The sequence below is a fragment of the Leopardus geoffroyi genome, chromosome C3 (assembly GCF_018350155.1).
Source record: "Leopardus geoffroyi isolate Oge1 chromosome C3, O.geoffroyi_Oge1_pat1.0, whole genome shotgun sequence".
In the NCBI taxonomy this organism is placed as follows: domain Eukaryota; kingdom Metazoa; phylum Chordata; class Mammalia; order Carnivora; family Felidae; genus Leopardus; species Leopardus geoffroyi.
This window is the reverse complement of record NC_059338.1, coordinates 66,719,910-66,733,524: the sequence shown is the minus strand read 5'-3', so window position 1 is coordinate 66,733,524 and position 13,615 is coordinate 66,719,910. Positions and strand designations below refer to the sequence as shown.

The 13,615-nt window shown below is 59.4% G+C and overlaps 1 protein-coding gene across 3 annotated transcripts in view; it reads left to right on the top strand.

Annotated features, from left to right (window-relative positions):
- COQ8A (coenzyme Q8A) overlaps window positions 1–13,615 on the top strand; it is a 40,463-nt gene that overhangs the window by 8,234 nt on the left and 18,614 nt on the right. For all 3 annotated transcript variants that reach the window (XM_045453239.1, XM_045453238.1, XM_045453240.1), the window contains exon 2: window positions 12,315–12,499. In XM_045453239.1, the coding sequence (XP_045309195.1) occupies window positions 12,323–12,499 (177 nt within the window). In that variant the 5' untranslated portion in view covers window positions 12,315–12,322. The remainder of the gene's footprint in view (window positions 1–12,314; window positions 12,500–13,615) is intronic.

Genomic DNA, 13,615 nt, shown 5'->3' with positions numbered 1-13,615 from the left:
ACATCAGTGAGGTGACTTAGTCCCCTGCCTAGGGGCCTTGTTGCCTCTCTCCCTGCGATCATCTTCCCATTTCTCCCCCTGAGTATAGTTGTCCGTCTCGAGTTGTTCCATGTCTGGGTGAAGTCCCCGGTTTTAAAAAGCACTGGGGATTTTGGGGCACCCGGGTGGCTCAGTCGGTTAAGTGTCCGACTTTGGCTCAGGTCACGATCTCATGGTTCGTGGGTTTGAGCCCTGCGTCAGGCTCTGTGCTGACCATTCAGAGCTTAGAGCCTGCTTCGGATTCTGGGTCTGCCTCTTCCTCTCTGCCCCTCCCCAGCTTGTGCACGTGCGCGCTCTCTCTCTCTCTCTCTCTCTCGCTCGCTTTCTTGCTGTCTCGCTCTTTCTCTCAAAAATAAATAAATGTTAAAAAATTAAAAAAAAACACTGGAATTTTGCATGCACATCTTGTGCTGGTGTCCCTTTCTGGGCTGCGTGTAGCATGTGGAGGCGTGTGCTGGGTGGCAGTGTGGCATCTGAGGGCCACGTACCCAGTATCTCCTTCTGGCTCATACACACCCAGAGGTGGACTTCAGTGTGGGGCCTCTTTCTGCCATTTATGTCTGAGACCAGAGCACGCCCGCCCGGGTGGCCAGGCTCGCTGGGGTGGTGCTGGTAAGCGGACGCTTAGTCCAGGTAACCCGGGAGCTTTCCGGAAGGGGCAGTCTGGCCAGATGGCCTTTGAGAGCCCTGCCAGCTCCGGGATTTCTATGACTCACGATTTCCCCAACCAGGTGGACACGCTTTTCAGGGCATGAACCTTGCTGTGTCTCCGGGAGAGTGACTGGATTTAAAACGTTGACATATTGATGCGGGGACAGATTTCTTACCTGCTTCTGTCTTAGGGCCCCGGGCAGCAAGGAAAGGACGGGAGCCTGGAGTCAGGCCAGTGCGGGAGGGCCAGCACCTGACGTCTTTGGGGCTTCGGGGAGATTTCTCCTGCTTGTCGAGCTTTCTCTCTCCAGCAAACTGGGACGGCCTCTCGCAGGGTTGTGTAGGGCAAGGAGCATATTTCATTGAAACAGGAAATGTGGAGTGGAGGTGTTGTGACAGATTAGGAAGACAAAAAGTGATGAAAAGCATTTTTTTTATTTTTTTATTTTTTTATTTAAAAAAAAAATTTTTTTTTTTCAACGTTTATTTATTTTTGGGACAGAGAGAGACAGAGCATGAACGGGGGAGGGGCAGAGAGAGAGGGAGACACAGAATCGGAAACAGGCTCCAGGCTCCGAGCCATCAGCCCAGAGCCCGACGCGGGGCTCGAACTCACGGACCGCGAGATCGTGACCTGGCTGAAGTCGGACGCTTAACCGACTGCGCCACCCAGGCGCCCCAGTGATGAAAAGCATTTTGAGGGGCACCCGGGTGGCTCAGTCAGTTAAGCGACCAACTTTCGGCTCTGGTCATGATCTTGTGTTGTGTGTGTCGGGTTCTGCGCTGGCAGCACGGAGCCTGCTTGCGATTCTGTCTCCCTCTCTCTCTGCCCCCTTGCCACTCAGGCTTTGTCTCTAAAAACAAATAAACGAGACTTGGACTTAGTGGCACTCCAGGCTGTGCACAGTGCCTGGCACGTAGCTGATGCTCGATAATGGTGTGATGTTGAGCCCAGCCTCAGAAAGGGCTTGCCGAAGACTGGGGCACGTTTACGCTGAAAGCTGGCAGGATGTGGTCGTCGGGAAGGAGAATGTATTTTGAGCGGCTGTGGGACAATCTAGCACCTGACACTTGGTTGGCACTCGGTGCTGTTTGTGGGGTGACCAAACTAATTATTTCAGAAGAATGATCTGGACGGTATTCTAGAACCTAGCCGGCCCCTCTTCCCGCCCAACTGTTTGCCTTTTTAAAAATAGCTGCTGTATGAGTGTCCTGTGGCTGCTATGACCAATCATCACAAACCCACCAGCTTAAATCCCTGCAGATCTCGCTACGGTTCTGGAGTCAGAGGTCCAAAACGGGCGTCAGGGTGCAAGTGGCCCTTGATTTCCCATTTCCCAGCCTGTGGGGGTGGCCTGTGGCCCTTGGCTGTGGCCCCTGCCTCACACGTGCACCGCCGAAGCCCCGCTTCTGTTTCTCTTGTTCGACCCGCGTCTCTCCCATAAGGACCCCGCGAGGAACTGGGCCCATCTCCATAATCCCCCATCCTGCAGATCTTGAACTGAGTCCCATCTGCAGGTAAGGTAACCTAGCCCCAGGTTCCGGGGACCAGAGCGTGGACACGTCTGCGAGGCATCCTTCAGCCTGCCACGTGTGACCACAGCCCTTTAAATTGCTGAACTCCCTTTACAGGGAGCTCCTCCACCACGGCTCTGGGCCTCCCCACCCAAGGTCCCGTCCACCTTCCCATGTGACGGGGCTTGTCCTCCGCATCTTTGGGATCAGCCTGGGTGTCGGGGTGGGTGGATGTCTGAGAGGCGCCACTCCAGTGAGGGGCTTAGAGAAAAGGTGTGTGTGTGTGGGAGCCGCGACTTACTGAGCAGGGCAGGATCCGGCCAGCCCTGGAGATGAGGGCAGCCCTCAGGCGCAAAGAGTCAGGTTAGGGCTGGATCGGGAACGCGTCCTTGAGTAAGTGTGGCGCTCACACGTGCAGGGTATGTCCTCCTGCGCAGAGTGGACACCGTAAGGATTTATGCCGTAACTTCCAGGCGAGAAGCAGGTTTTAGGGGAGATTCAGGAACAGGCCTGGAGGGGCCTGGCTGGTCAGACAGGGCTGACTCCCGGGCCCGGACGCCGGCCTCACAAAGACAGTGCCCTTCCGTCTGCCTGGCTGGTGGGGGCGTGGCTTAGATGTGCAGGTGTGCCCCGGCGGGCTTGCTTGCCAGGGGGTTGGAGCTCCCAGGGCACAGGTGCAAGTGGATGCTGGGCAGGGGGCCCGGGTCCTGACCATGGTGCCTCCAGCCTCAGGCTCAGGCGGTGGGGCCTATCCTGTTTATCCTTCAGACGGCTCGGAGCCGTTTGAGCAAGGCGTTAGCGTGGTGAAGGGGATTTGGGGAGGTTATTCTGGAGGTCGAGTGAGCTCACGGGGATCAGAGGGCCCCCCACCGTTCCTCCCATAAGATACCAGCGAAAGCTTCCCTTGCCATTTTCTCCTCTAGGAGTGGCCTTGACCGTGCCAAGGATTGCCAGCGGGTATTTATTGCTAGCGCCCAGGGGGGCTGCCGGCTTGCTGGACGGCCTCACAGTGCAGCATAGATGAGTCCCACTGGCCCCAGGAGAGGGTGACACCGTCCTTCCTGAGTCAGACGTGACCCTGTACCCGGCCTGAGAGCCTGGACGTGGATAAACGGGATTGTGCACACTGCTGTCATTCAGGCCCCTCTGGTCTCACTGAGGCTGAGCTTCGTTCTGGACGGCCTCTGGGGTCACAGGGATGAGTACCTACTGTGCGTCAGTCACTTGAGGCCCTGAGTGCCGTGGTGTGGATTACCTAACCCACTCCTCTCGAGAGCAGATGGGGAAGCTGAGGCCCACAACTACCCCGGAATGGCTTGGGTCAGCCGTAGAGTCAGGATTCGAACCCAGGGCGCCCTGCTCCGGAGCGCCTCGACTGGTCCCCCAGCACCATATCTGCCATGAGCATTGTTCTCATGGTTTGTTATTTTTTTATTTTTTTTGAGAGAGAGAGACCAGCCGTGTGCTCACAAGTAGGGGGCAGAGAGAGAGGGGGACAGAGGATCCGAAGCAGGCTCCATGCTGTCAGCACAGAGCCTGATGTGGGGCTCAAACACACGAACCCATGAACTGTGACATCATGACCTGAGCCGAATTCAGATGCTTAACCGACTGAGCCATGTGGGCGCCCCTGTTCTCATGTTCTAAGAAGAAAACTTAGGTGAGCTTTTGGTCAGAGAATGAAATTGCTGTCCGTACCCCATGCTTGGCAGGCGGGTGAATAAAAGCCCTGTGTGCAGTTGGTCACATTTGCTCTCCAGAAGGAGGGGAGGCCCTGTCTGCCCCCCCACCCCCGTCTCCGTCTGTCAGTCCGCCCCCCCCGCTCCCCGCCCAGTGCTTTGGAGCCCTGGGTGTGTGTTGGTTCATTGACAGTGTTTCTCTCTGGGCTGTCACCACTGATTGGAGGGGGGAGCTTCTGCTGCTGCTTTTAACAGCCCCCAGCCCCCCCCTCCCCCGTGCCTGCCTTGGGGCAAAACAGAGAAGCCAGAGGCCATCTTAATCTCCCAATGGGCCGGGAATGGCTCACAGTCTAAGATGTGAAAACAGTCTTCTGCTTGTTTCTTCCTCTTCCCTGTTAAATGGGAATGTCATCTCAGAACTGGACACAATAAAAGCACTCACCTTATAAAAACGATTGAGGGAATATCGTAGAACACTTAGCGCACAGCCTGGCATATAATCGACTCTCTGTAAATGGCAGCAGCTGTAGTTACCAGGTTGTGCTGGTTTTCTGCTTCTCCCAAAATGAAAACATTTGGGGACCTGGTGAAATTCACTGGAGGGGAGCGTCAGTCTGCCGCTGAACAAGCTCTTGTGTGCGTGAGTGCAGCGTGTGTACTTTCTACCAGTTCCAAGGAAAAGCCCCAGGGTCTGGAAGCTTTTGAGGGACATGAAGTCTGTAATCCAGACGATAACTCGGGGCCCCGAAACTGACTCCCTCATGACGCACAACTGTGCTGCGCCGTCCAGGGGCTGTGGGCCCAGACCCACGTGGGGTCCACGGTGAATGGGGCAGAGAGCGGCTTGCCAGGAGGCCACCACGCCTGCAGTCAGGGGCTCCGTGGGCTCCAGGTGGACGCAGCGGTATACATCCCCGTCTGCCTGTGTCCGTCCCGCACGCCCCCTGAACCCCACTACCTCTCAAGCAGGCCCAGGGCCGGCCTGGCCGGGGCCCTTGTTAGGGACGCGTGGGAGTGCAAGAATGAAGGACGATTAGATGGGTGCATGTCTGTCCACTCGGGCTCAAGCTAGAGACTGACAGTGGCCCTTGTTAGGGTGAGGCGAGGGGGTGCAGGGGCACCTGAAAGGGCAGGAGGAGGGAGAGGAGACGCGGAGGCAGTCACCCTGACAGCCTCCTGTACCCCCGCCCCCGGGGCCTGACCCTTTGTGGCAGCACTGTTGGGGCACACTGTTGGGGCAGCACTGTTGGGGGCGCCTTCTTCCGGCTCCAGCCCCCGGGGGTGGGGGTGCTCTGCAGGTGGGCTGTGTCTGGCGAGTGAGCCCATCCCTCGTGGTCAGGGGGGATCTGCCCCAACATGAGCCTTGTGGGGCGGCTCTGAGACAACTGTGGGGACCTTTCCAGAGTTCCTGGGACACTGGTGGTTCTGATTTACTGTTGTCCCAGAAGAGGGGTCAACAGATGTTCCAGGAGGGGCTTTGTGGTCCCTCGATCTTTCTTACAACTGTTCAACTCTGCGAGCCATAGACAGCACACAGATGAATGAGACGCTCGTGTTCCAGTAAATATTTATTTACAAAAGCAGGAGGCGGGGTCACATGGGACCAGGGGTCGTGTTTTGTTGGCCCCTCACCGAGAAGGACCCTCGTCATACTATGTGTCCTAACTTTTGGTTCAGGAAAATGTGGTCGCTGCCCTTTATTCTAAACTAGGATCCCGGTTTTGTGGGGGGGAAGTACCCACTTTTACCACGGGGGCCGGCACTAGGCCTCCTGCCGACCTGTGTCCCCACCTTCTGAGAGGGCGGTTGAGCCTCGTGCCCCGGAGTGGGGTGTCCGCGTTCCCCGCTCCTCGTGGCCAGTAGGGCTGTCGTCTCCTGCTGCGGGACAGGGGCTCACAGGCTGTAAGGACAGCGTCCGCCAGCTGCTTTGGCCTCTTGGGGACGTGGAGCGGTTCCTTTACACTTTTGCGTGCCTGCCTGCGTTTTTTAGTTTAAGCAGATACTTAATGTTATTTTCATATCATTTATTTTCTACTGGAAAGGTCGTGCATGTTCTTTGTAGAAAATTTTAGAAAAAAAATGAAGGCTGAGACTGTTTGGATACCTGCATTTTTTTCACGTGGGAAGTTTTGGTAAACTTTCCTCTTTGTCCGTAAAAGCCCTTCCGTGTGGCATTCCCAGTGACCTCACAGCATCCCGTGTCACGGTTTTAGCGTCTTGGTTTACGATCTTGTAGCCGAACTGCCGCACGAATCCGTTTTGAAGGGGGTGCAACGTGCCGGGTTTTGGCAGGGTTCTTGCATAACTACCAGGACGGGGTGGCCAGCGAGGAGAAGGGGGGGCACTTCCTGGTAGGCATGCAGGTCTGGGGACTTCCTGAAGTGACTGGCAGCTGTGGGGACTGGGTGGCCCTAATGGCCTGGCCCCTGTTGAGAAGGCCGACTGTCCAGGCCTGGCCGCTGTTTTGCTCTGCCTCGTCCCTGGTTCACCTGCGTGGGTTCGGTTCCAGCACATCCGCTGTTTCGGAAGTGCCTGGCGAGAGACCCTGGGTGGCTCCTCACCGGCCGGAGGCCCGGAGCTCCCGAGGTGTCCCGGACTGAGCACTGGCCTCTGGGGTGTGGCCGCAGACGCTCATGGATTTGGGCTCCCAAGTTTCGGTCTTCCCCTGCCTTGCACGTTCCTCAGGGTCCCTGTGGGGACAGTCACCTGGTGTTTCCCTTAGAGTAAAAGAAAAAAACAATTTCAAGCATGTAAAGGAGCTTTTCGGGGCCCGTGCAGGCTAGAAATGGACAACGTTCGTGCCCAAAGTAGAGCTCGCTCTTGGCTGGGCCAGGGCAGAAGGTCACTGGTGCCCCCGCCCTGGGGCCTCCTGAAGAGGCGTGCGGGAAGTGACAATCAGTGAGGGCTCTGTGGCTCATTGCCTCCAAGCTCCTCCTTTTCAGCTCCTTGAGGCAGTAGCAGGAAAGAAAAGGGCAGGTGGAAGGTTTCCACCGAAGGGCGAGGCCAGACTTTGGGGGAGGGGCAGCAGGGAGAAACTTGCACGAAGGACCTGTTTTCTGCCTTCCCTCCTGGCCTTGGTGAGGGCCACCTGTGCCTCCTTTCCCCTCCGGAGCAGGGCTCCTGGGTAGGCGTCCAGCACCAGCAGCACCTGGGAGCCTGTGAATAATGCAGGTCTCCAGGCCCACCCCAGATTTACAGGATCAGAAACAGGGGGCGGGCCCAGCTGTCTGTGCTTTAACAAGGCCCCCGGGACGCTCCGATGCCCCTTGAAGCGTGAGGGCCCTGCCCAGACCAGGCTTCTCAGGGACCGGTGATTCCGAATCTAGATTAAAGCTTCAGCACGTGTAAGCCAGTCCCACAAGTGGCAGCCTTGGAGGGACAGCTGAGGTCATTCTCGTTAACATATTTATTACCTGCCTACTCTGTGGAGCTCAGAGCTGCAGACCAGGAAATCGGAAGGCTGGGGTGGTCCTTGCCCTGCTCTGGCTGATAGCCCCTTAGGGGAGGGGACAGTCACTGCCACTAGGACTGATGGGGAAGGACGGGGACGGAGGCGGAGGCGGGAAGGGCACACTGGGGAGGGTGTCCCAGAAGAGGTGATGTTTGGGCTGAGTGCGGTAGGAAGAAAGTTCAACTGCATCCCATGCTGAGGCCAGCAGGAGAATTGGGTTGACCCCATTGGGTCGGTGAGTGGAGGGAACAAGGCAAGAGAAGCTGGGGTTGTGGGGGTGGGAGCTGGCAGGGACTGGGGCAGTGGGGCCAGCTGGGCACGGGGAGGGGGGGCAGTTGCCCTGGGGGAAGCGGACAGGGAGGTGGGAGAGGTGGGGATGGTAGGAGACAAGTGTGGGGGGGGCAAATTCCTGCGGATGGGCAGCCCGGCGGTGGGGGTAGGGGTGGGGGGGAGCCCAGATTTGGACGTGCTGGGCTTCATGCCCGGGGGACATGGGGGTGACAGGGTGACATCTGAGGCAGACAGTTGGACCCGCTTCACACGTAACTCCCCAAGACAAGCGCTTTCTGTGCAGCTTACTTTGGGGTCCACATACCAGCCACCCCGAGGCTTCGGGACAGCTCAGGGCGGTTTGAGGCCAGTGGGGGGCGTGTGCCGCTCACACCATGCTTTAGAGCCCCGAAGGGGTCCGGCACTGGCTTGGTGAGCCCTCACCCTGTCTCCGGCCCGCTGTCCCCTTGAGAGGAGAGACGAGTGATAGATGGCGAGTTCTGGCTCCGAGGGGGGGCTTGGGGTGTGTACGAGACCCTCCCGATAGTACATCCCCGCGTGCAGGTCCCGCGTGGAAACGTGCCTTCGTCTGCTTTACGGCTGTCGGGATCGCCTGTTCGATTCACCTTTTCCCCTGCTGGCGCGTCTTGTTCTGTCTGGCCAGCTAGGCATCACCTTGTGGTGTTCTTTAGTTTTGGAGGCTGGATTCGAGGGTCCCCACTCCCTGGCAATTCCCGGTGAATGTGTGGGAACACCCGAGGCTGTTCTCCACCGTGAGTGAGCGAGTGTCCCAAAAGCCGTGGGGAAGGTCAGAGGGTGAAGGGTCGGTAGGAGAATTCTCGGAGCTTGAGGGCCCCACGTCCAGGGAAACTGCCTGTGTTTCTTCAGCCTCTGTCCCTGGGGGTGCTGAGCTGCGTCTGTTCGTGTTCCTTCTCTCTTTAGATAATAGTTTATTTATTTCCTGTAATTAGCTAAATTAGTTTAGCACATGGGGACCAGAAAAGGGTCTCCTACCGAAGAGGGATGAATTGGCAAGTGTCAGCGGCCGTGGCGGAGCTGGGACCCCGTGTTCCTGCTCCTAGGACCGTCTCTGCTGGTCAGCGTCCTCCTCCGCGCCCGACCCTCGTGTGTCAGCCTCAGTTGGTCTCTGTGCCCCTCATGGGAGTGCCTGCGTGGCACCTGGCCGTAGGCGCCCGGGGCAGGGCAGGCTCACCTGGGGCCTGCAGGGACTAGCCCAGAGCGCTGGGAGCACACCTTCCTGAACGTGCGATGGAGAACTAAATGCCTTTTCGTTCTGGCGCTGGTCCCTAGTGGGCACCCCAAAGGGAGTGCCGCCCCGCCACTGCTGCCTCCGTCTGCCCACCCGGCACTTTGGCTGCCCCTTCCTCGGGGGAGAGGCCCTCTGGGGCACCTGCCAGGTAGCTCCTTGCTACGTCCCTTCTGGGCGAAGTCAGAAACCCCTCTGGAGCCTGGTGGGCGTGCAGATGAGGCCTTAATTGGTGTATTAAACATGTTTGGCGGCTTTTGCTTTTATTTACGATCGTGACGAAAATGCCTCCTGGTGTAGCTGGTGCTTGTGCATTCCGAGAGATCGGGCGGGGGGGAGATTGCAGCACATTCCGAGTCCCTGAATTCTGAGTCACGTTGGGATTCTGGTGCCTGAGATCCATGAGACCCATTTTTTAAAAACCAGAAGGTGAGAAAAGTTCTGGAAAGATCGTTCTTTTTCCCCACTGCCCGTGGAGAGTAGACACTGCAAAGCTTCCATGGTGTAGAGTAGGGTGTGACCGGCTCACTTTGGGAGCGGCAGGAGGGTGGGGGTTGGGGGCAGCCCCTGCATGTTAAATAAATATATTTGTCAGAGCAGCTGCGGGCCTGGGCTGTGTGTTTGGAATCCGCATCCACTTGTGAATCTGCTCACAGATGAGCGTGTGGACTTGAGAAAAGCAGGCTTTGCACCACGGCGAGCAGGAAGCTTGTGTCTCTGTGGTGGTATCTCCACCCTGATGGGGCCTGCTGGCCAGGTGCACACACCTGGCACCCATCGGGACCGCCCTGGGGACGAGGGTGCTGCCGTTTGCACTGGGAGAAGGCACAGCCAGTCCTTTCTAATGTGTACTCTTCCTAGATGACTTTGTTTTCCTTTTTTGAAGGTAGGTTGTGTAGGACTAATAACGTTAGGAAAATACTGGAAGAGACCCTGGTTACTTACTCCTACCTCCCAAAGGCAGGAATTTAAACATTTTTGGTCAATTTATGTAACATTTTTTCCTTAGGAATTGTTTTTAATGCGTCATTGTGCAGTCGGTGCAGTCCTGGCCCTTCGGGGGGGCCGTGAGGACCGGGCTCCAGGGGACCCCAGGCCTGTGTCTGCAGCGCGCAAGGCTGGATGTGGCCTTTCCAGTTTGAGCCTCCGTCGGTGCGGTGGGCCAGTCAGCCAGCGCAGGGCAGACCTGCCCCCTGTCACTTCTCAGCTCTGCTCCAGAGAAGCTGTCGTTCGCGCTTGTGACTTGGATGAATCAGGCGGAAGTAACTTTCAGCCTGGAAATGAAGTCTGAATTAAATAGGTCTTAGGAGGGTCTGTGGAAGATACAGTATCAGCAGACAAGGTGAGGTTTTGGAATCATCGGAGTCTCTGTCCGTGGGAGGCTCTGCTTTGGTTATCTGGAGGTGAGCGAGGGGTAGGCCTGTTTGGGGGTGCCCTTGGAGCAGTGGGTTATGGTGGATTCCCTGGGGACACCCTCAGGGGTCCTTCTGAACAGATGTGGCTCGGGCCTGGCCTCCATCCACCGTTATGGGTCCCTAACTCTCCTTTGGAAACTTTTCGTCTCACTGGGGGCTCCCCCATACGGGGTGGTGACTCAGGTGTGGCTGTGTGTGTCGGGGCTGGGGCCAGGGGGCTGGCAGTTTGAGAGCATGCACCGGCCACGTGAGCTCTCCCCACGCCTGGACATTTGGTCTGTGGGACTCACCCTTGTTTGTTCCCATAAAGAGCAGGATCCCATCAGAGCCGGGGGTGTGAAATGGTGGCAGATGATGGGCCCGGCTAGCCCCTCCCCTTTGTCTCTCTCAAGGGTGTGGTCACCTTACAGAAACCTCCTTGGCTTTGATGAGGGTGTAGGCATTTGTGTCTGAGCAGGGCCCTGTCCCTGAGAGGGTGCCTTGGAGCCAGCAGGGCGGCTGTTTGGGGAGGCCTTGTGGTGTGGTGGGCACAGAGCAGAGGAGGGCCAGGGTCGGACTCCAGGGCCACCACTCGGGACACCATGCAGGGTAGTTAACTTCCCTGGCTTTGGTTTTCTCCTCTGTGAAATAGGCAGTAATGCGTGTGTCACCGGGTTGTTGACAAAGAATTGGAAGAGACCGAGTGTGGAGAGCCCCCGGCCCGGTGCCTGGCGGCTGCTGTCCGTAAAGGTGGCAGGAGGGCAGGCGGTAGCAGGGCAGCTCCGCGGTCCAGGCTCCTGTGCGTTCGTGGGTTCCTCTGGCCGTCACTGCGGTTCTCCTTCCAGATACACGTAGCTGTAGCCTTCCCACGCTCAGGGGAAGGCGCGTCCCTGCGGAACTCCCCGGGGAGGGGGGGCAGCCAGCCGCCTGGCCCCGGAGCCGTGGCCGACTCCCTGGTGGGTGCTCTCACCCGGCCTTCCCTGTCCGTGCTCTCCTGGGAGAGCCCGCAGGCGTCTGTGTGCCCGGCCCCGCGTACCGGTGCGTCTGGCCCTTCCCAGCTCCGCGTGTTTGTTCGAGCAGGTTCCCCAAGGCCTCTTCTCTCCCGGTTCCCGTCTTCTCTCCGAGACTCCTTGCTGGTGCCAGCTCCTCCTGGCCGGGCCAGAGTGCTCCTCGGCTGCTTCTCTGAGGGCCCCTGCTGCCCCTTTCCTCTTGGTGGCTTTTCCTCAGCCCCAGTGTGTTACCAGGACCCTCTCCTACCCACCCCCCGCCCCGCCCCGGCACGCAGCCCCTCCAGGCTTTAAGAAGTACTCAGGTGATTGAGAGCATGTGCCCCTTGTGAAGCACCACCGGGGACGGGGACCCTGACCAGCGTTAAACACGTTTTATACTGTGTCCGAGTGGAGAAAGGAGAGTAGTGCGGGCCCACATGAGGGGGCCGTGTCACACGGGAGTCCCGCCCACAGTGCGCTTTACTGGCTGTGCCCTGCTTCTCAGGGTCCCCTGGATGGACCGCCCTGGGGCCTGGACCACAGGCCGTGGCTTGGTGAAGAGTCCAGGCTGAGGGTGGGGAGGGGGCAGCCCCTGAGGGCTTGGGTCGGGCGCCCTGGGCCCTACGGGGAGGCGCTTTGGGGGCAGACGCTGCCTCCCCAGCCTCGTTTGGGTCCAGAGGACCGAGCACTGGACTGAATCTGTGTGTCCGGCTTCAAGTCCCCATGGTGCCACTCGGTGGGGCAAATCACTTGGCTCCTTCGTGCCTTCTGCGTCTCCCGGGGTGGCTGTGGGGTCCCCAGCCCCGCCTCCACAGAGCCTTTCACTCTGCCCAGGGCCGGGCCAGTGCGGGGTCGGGGGTCACCCAGAGCCGACCTCGAGCCCTGGCCCTCGCTCGCTCTCTCCCCTCCGGCAGCCTGGATCGGGGGTGGGGGTGGAGTGTCACGTGGAAGAACCAAACCCCCCGTGGCCTCTGCCAGAGTGCGGGGTGGAGCTGCCCTGTGGGAGGGTGACCCTGGGGGCAGTGTGGAGCACCCCCCGACCGGCCCGCTCTCTTCCAGCCCTGAGGATGACTGCCATGTTGGGGGACGCCATCATGCTGGTCAGAGGCCTTGCCAAGCTGGCCCAGGCGGCCGTGGAAACCCACCTGCAGCACCTGGGCCTCGGCGGGGAGCTGGTCCTGGCGGCCAGGGCCCTGCAGTCCACTGCTGCGGAGCAGATCGGCCTGGTCCTGGGCAAGGTGCAGGTAAGGGGGGGGCTGGGGGGTTGGGGTGGCTGGGAGCTCTCGGGGAGATGAGGGGGTGGGGGCGACCCGGGACGCGGTGGGGTGGCCAGCTCAGGTGACCGGCTGCCCTTCCGGGTGTGGTGGGGGCTCCCTGCGTGACTCATGCCCCCAGGTGGTTGCAGCTCAGGAAGCTTCACGGAGAGGGGAGAGCACCCGGGGATGGTGGCCCGCACACTCTAGTCAGACCCTGATTCACCGGCCCGTAGGCCCAGGCCTGTCCTGTGGGGGCACCAGTGCCCGCCCTTCCCCCCCCCCCCCCCCCCCCCCCCCCCCCCCCCCGCCCCAAGGCCTGCGTTCAGTTTCTGGGCCTCCTGGACATGCTGGGCAAAGGCCTTTTTAATTTTTTTTTTTTTTTTAATTTTTTTTTCAACGTTTATTTATTTTTGGGACAGAGAGAGACAGAGCATGAACGGGGGAGGGGCAGAGAGAGAGGGAGACACAGAATCGGAAACAGGCTCCAGGCTCTGAGCCATCAGCCCAGAGCCTGACGCGGGGCTTGAACTCACGGACCGCGAGATCGTGACCTGGCTGAAGTCGGACGCTTAACCGACTGCGCCACCCAGGCGCCCCAAGGCCTTTTTAATTTTTAATTTTGGGGGAGCTGTGTGTCGTGCCGCAGTGTTGAGCTGTCACGTGGCTCCTCCCACCGCGCCAGCCGGGCCACAGCAGGGCCACAGCCGGGCCGGGCTTCCCTCCTCCATGTGCGGGGGGCCCGCTTCGTCCCAGGTGCCAGCGGGCACAGCCCACCCCCCTCCTCACCGTCCTGCTGTCCCGTGTGCCCGGCCCAGAGACCTTTCTTGTGCAGGGGCACAGGCAAAACCGCGTGCGGGACAGGCGACCGTCCCCAGGGTTTGCGGCCGCAGAGCGCTGTCCACCGGGCCGGCACCTTGCAGGGCACCTAGACGTTCCTGGCGCCCGAGCGGATGGGGAGGCGGGTGTGTACGGCCGTGTGGGCCTGGAGTTGGGCTGCAGAGGGGGCGCCCTGCCACCTCCGTCCATCCGTCTCTGTTGCGTGGTTGTCTGGCCTCGTGGACAAAGGCCACTGCTGCTCCAAGCTGTGAGGCTGTCACAGCCCCC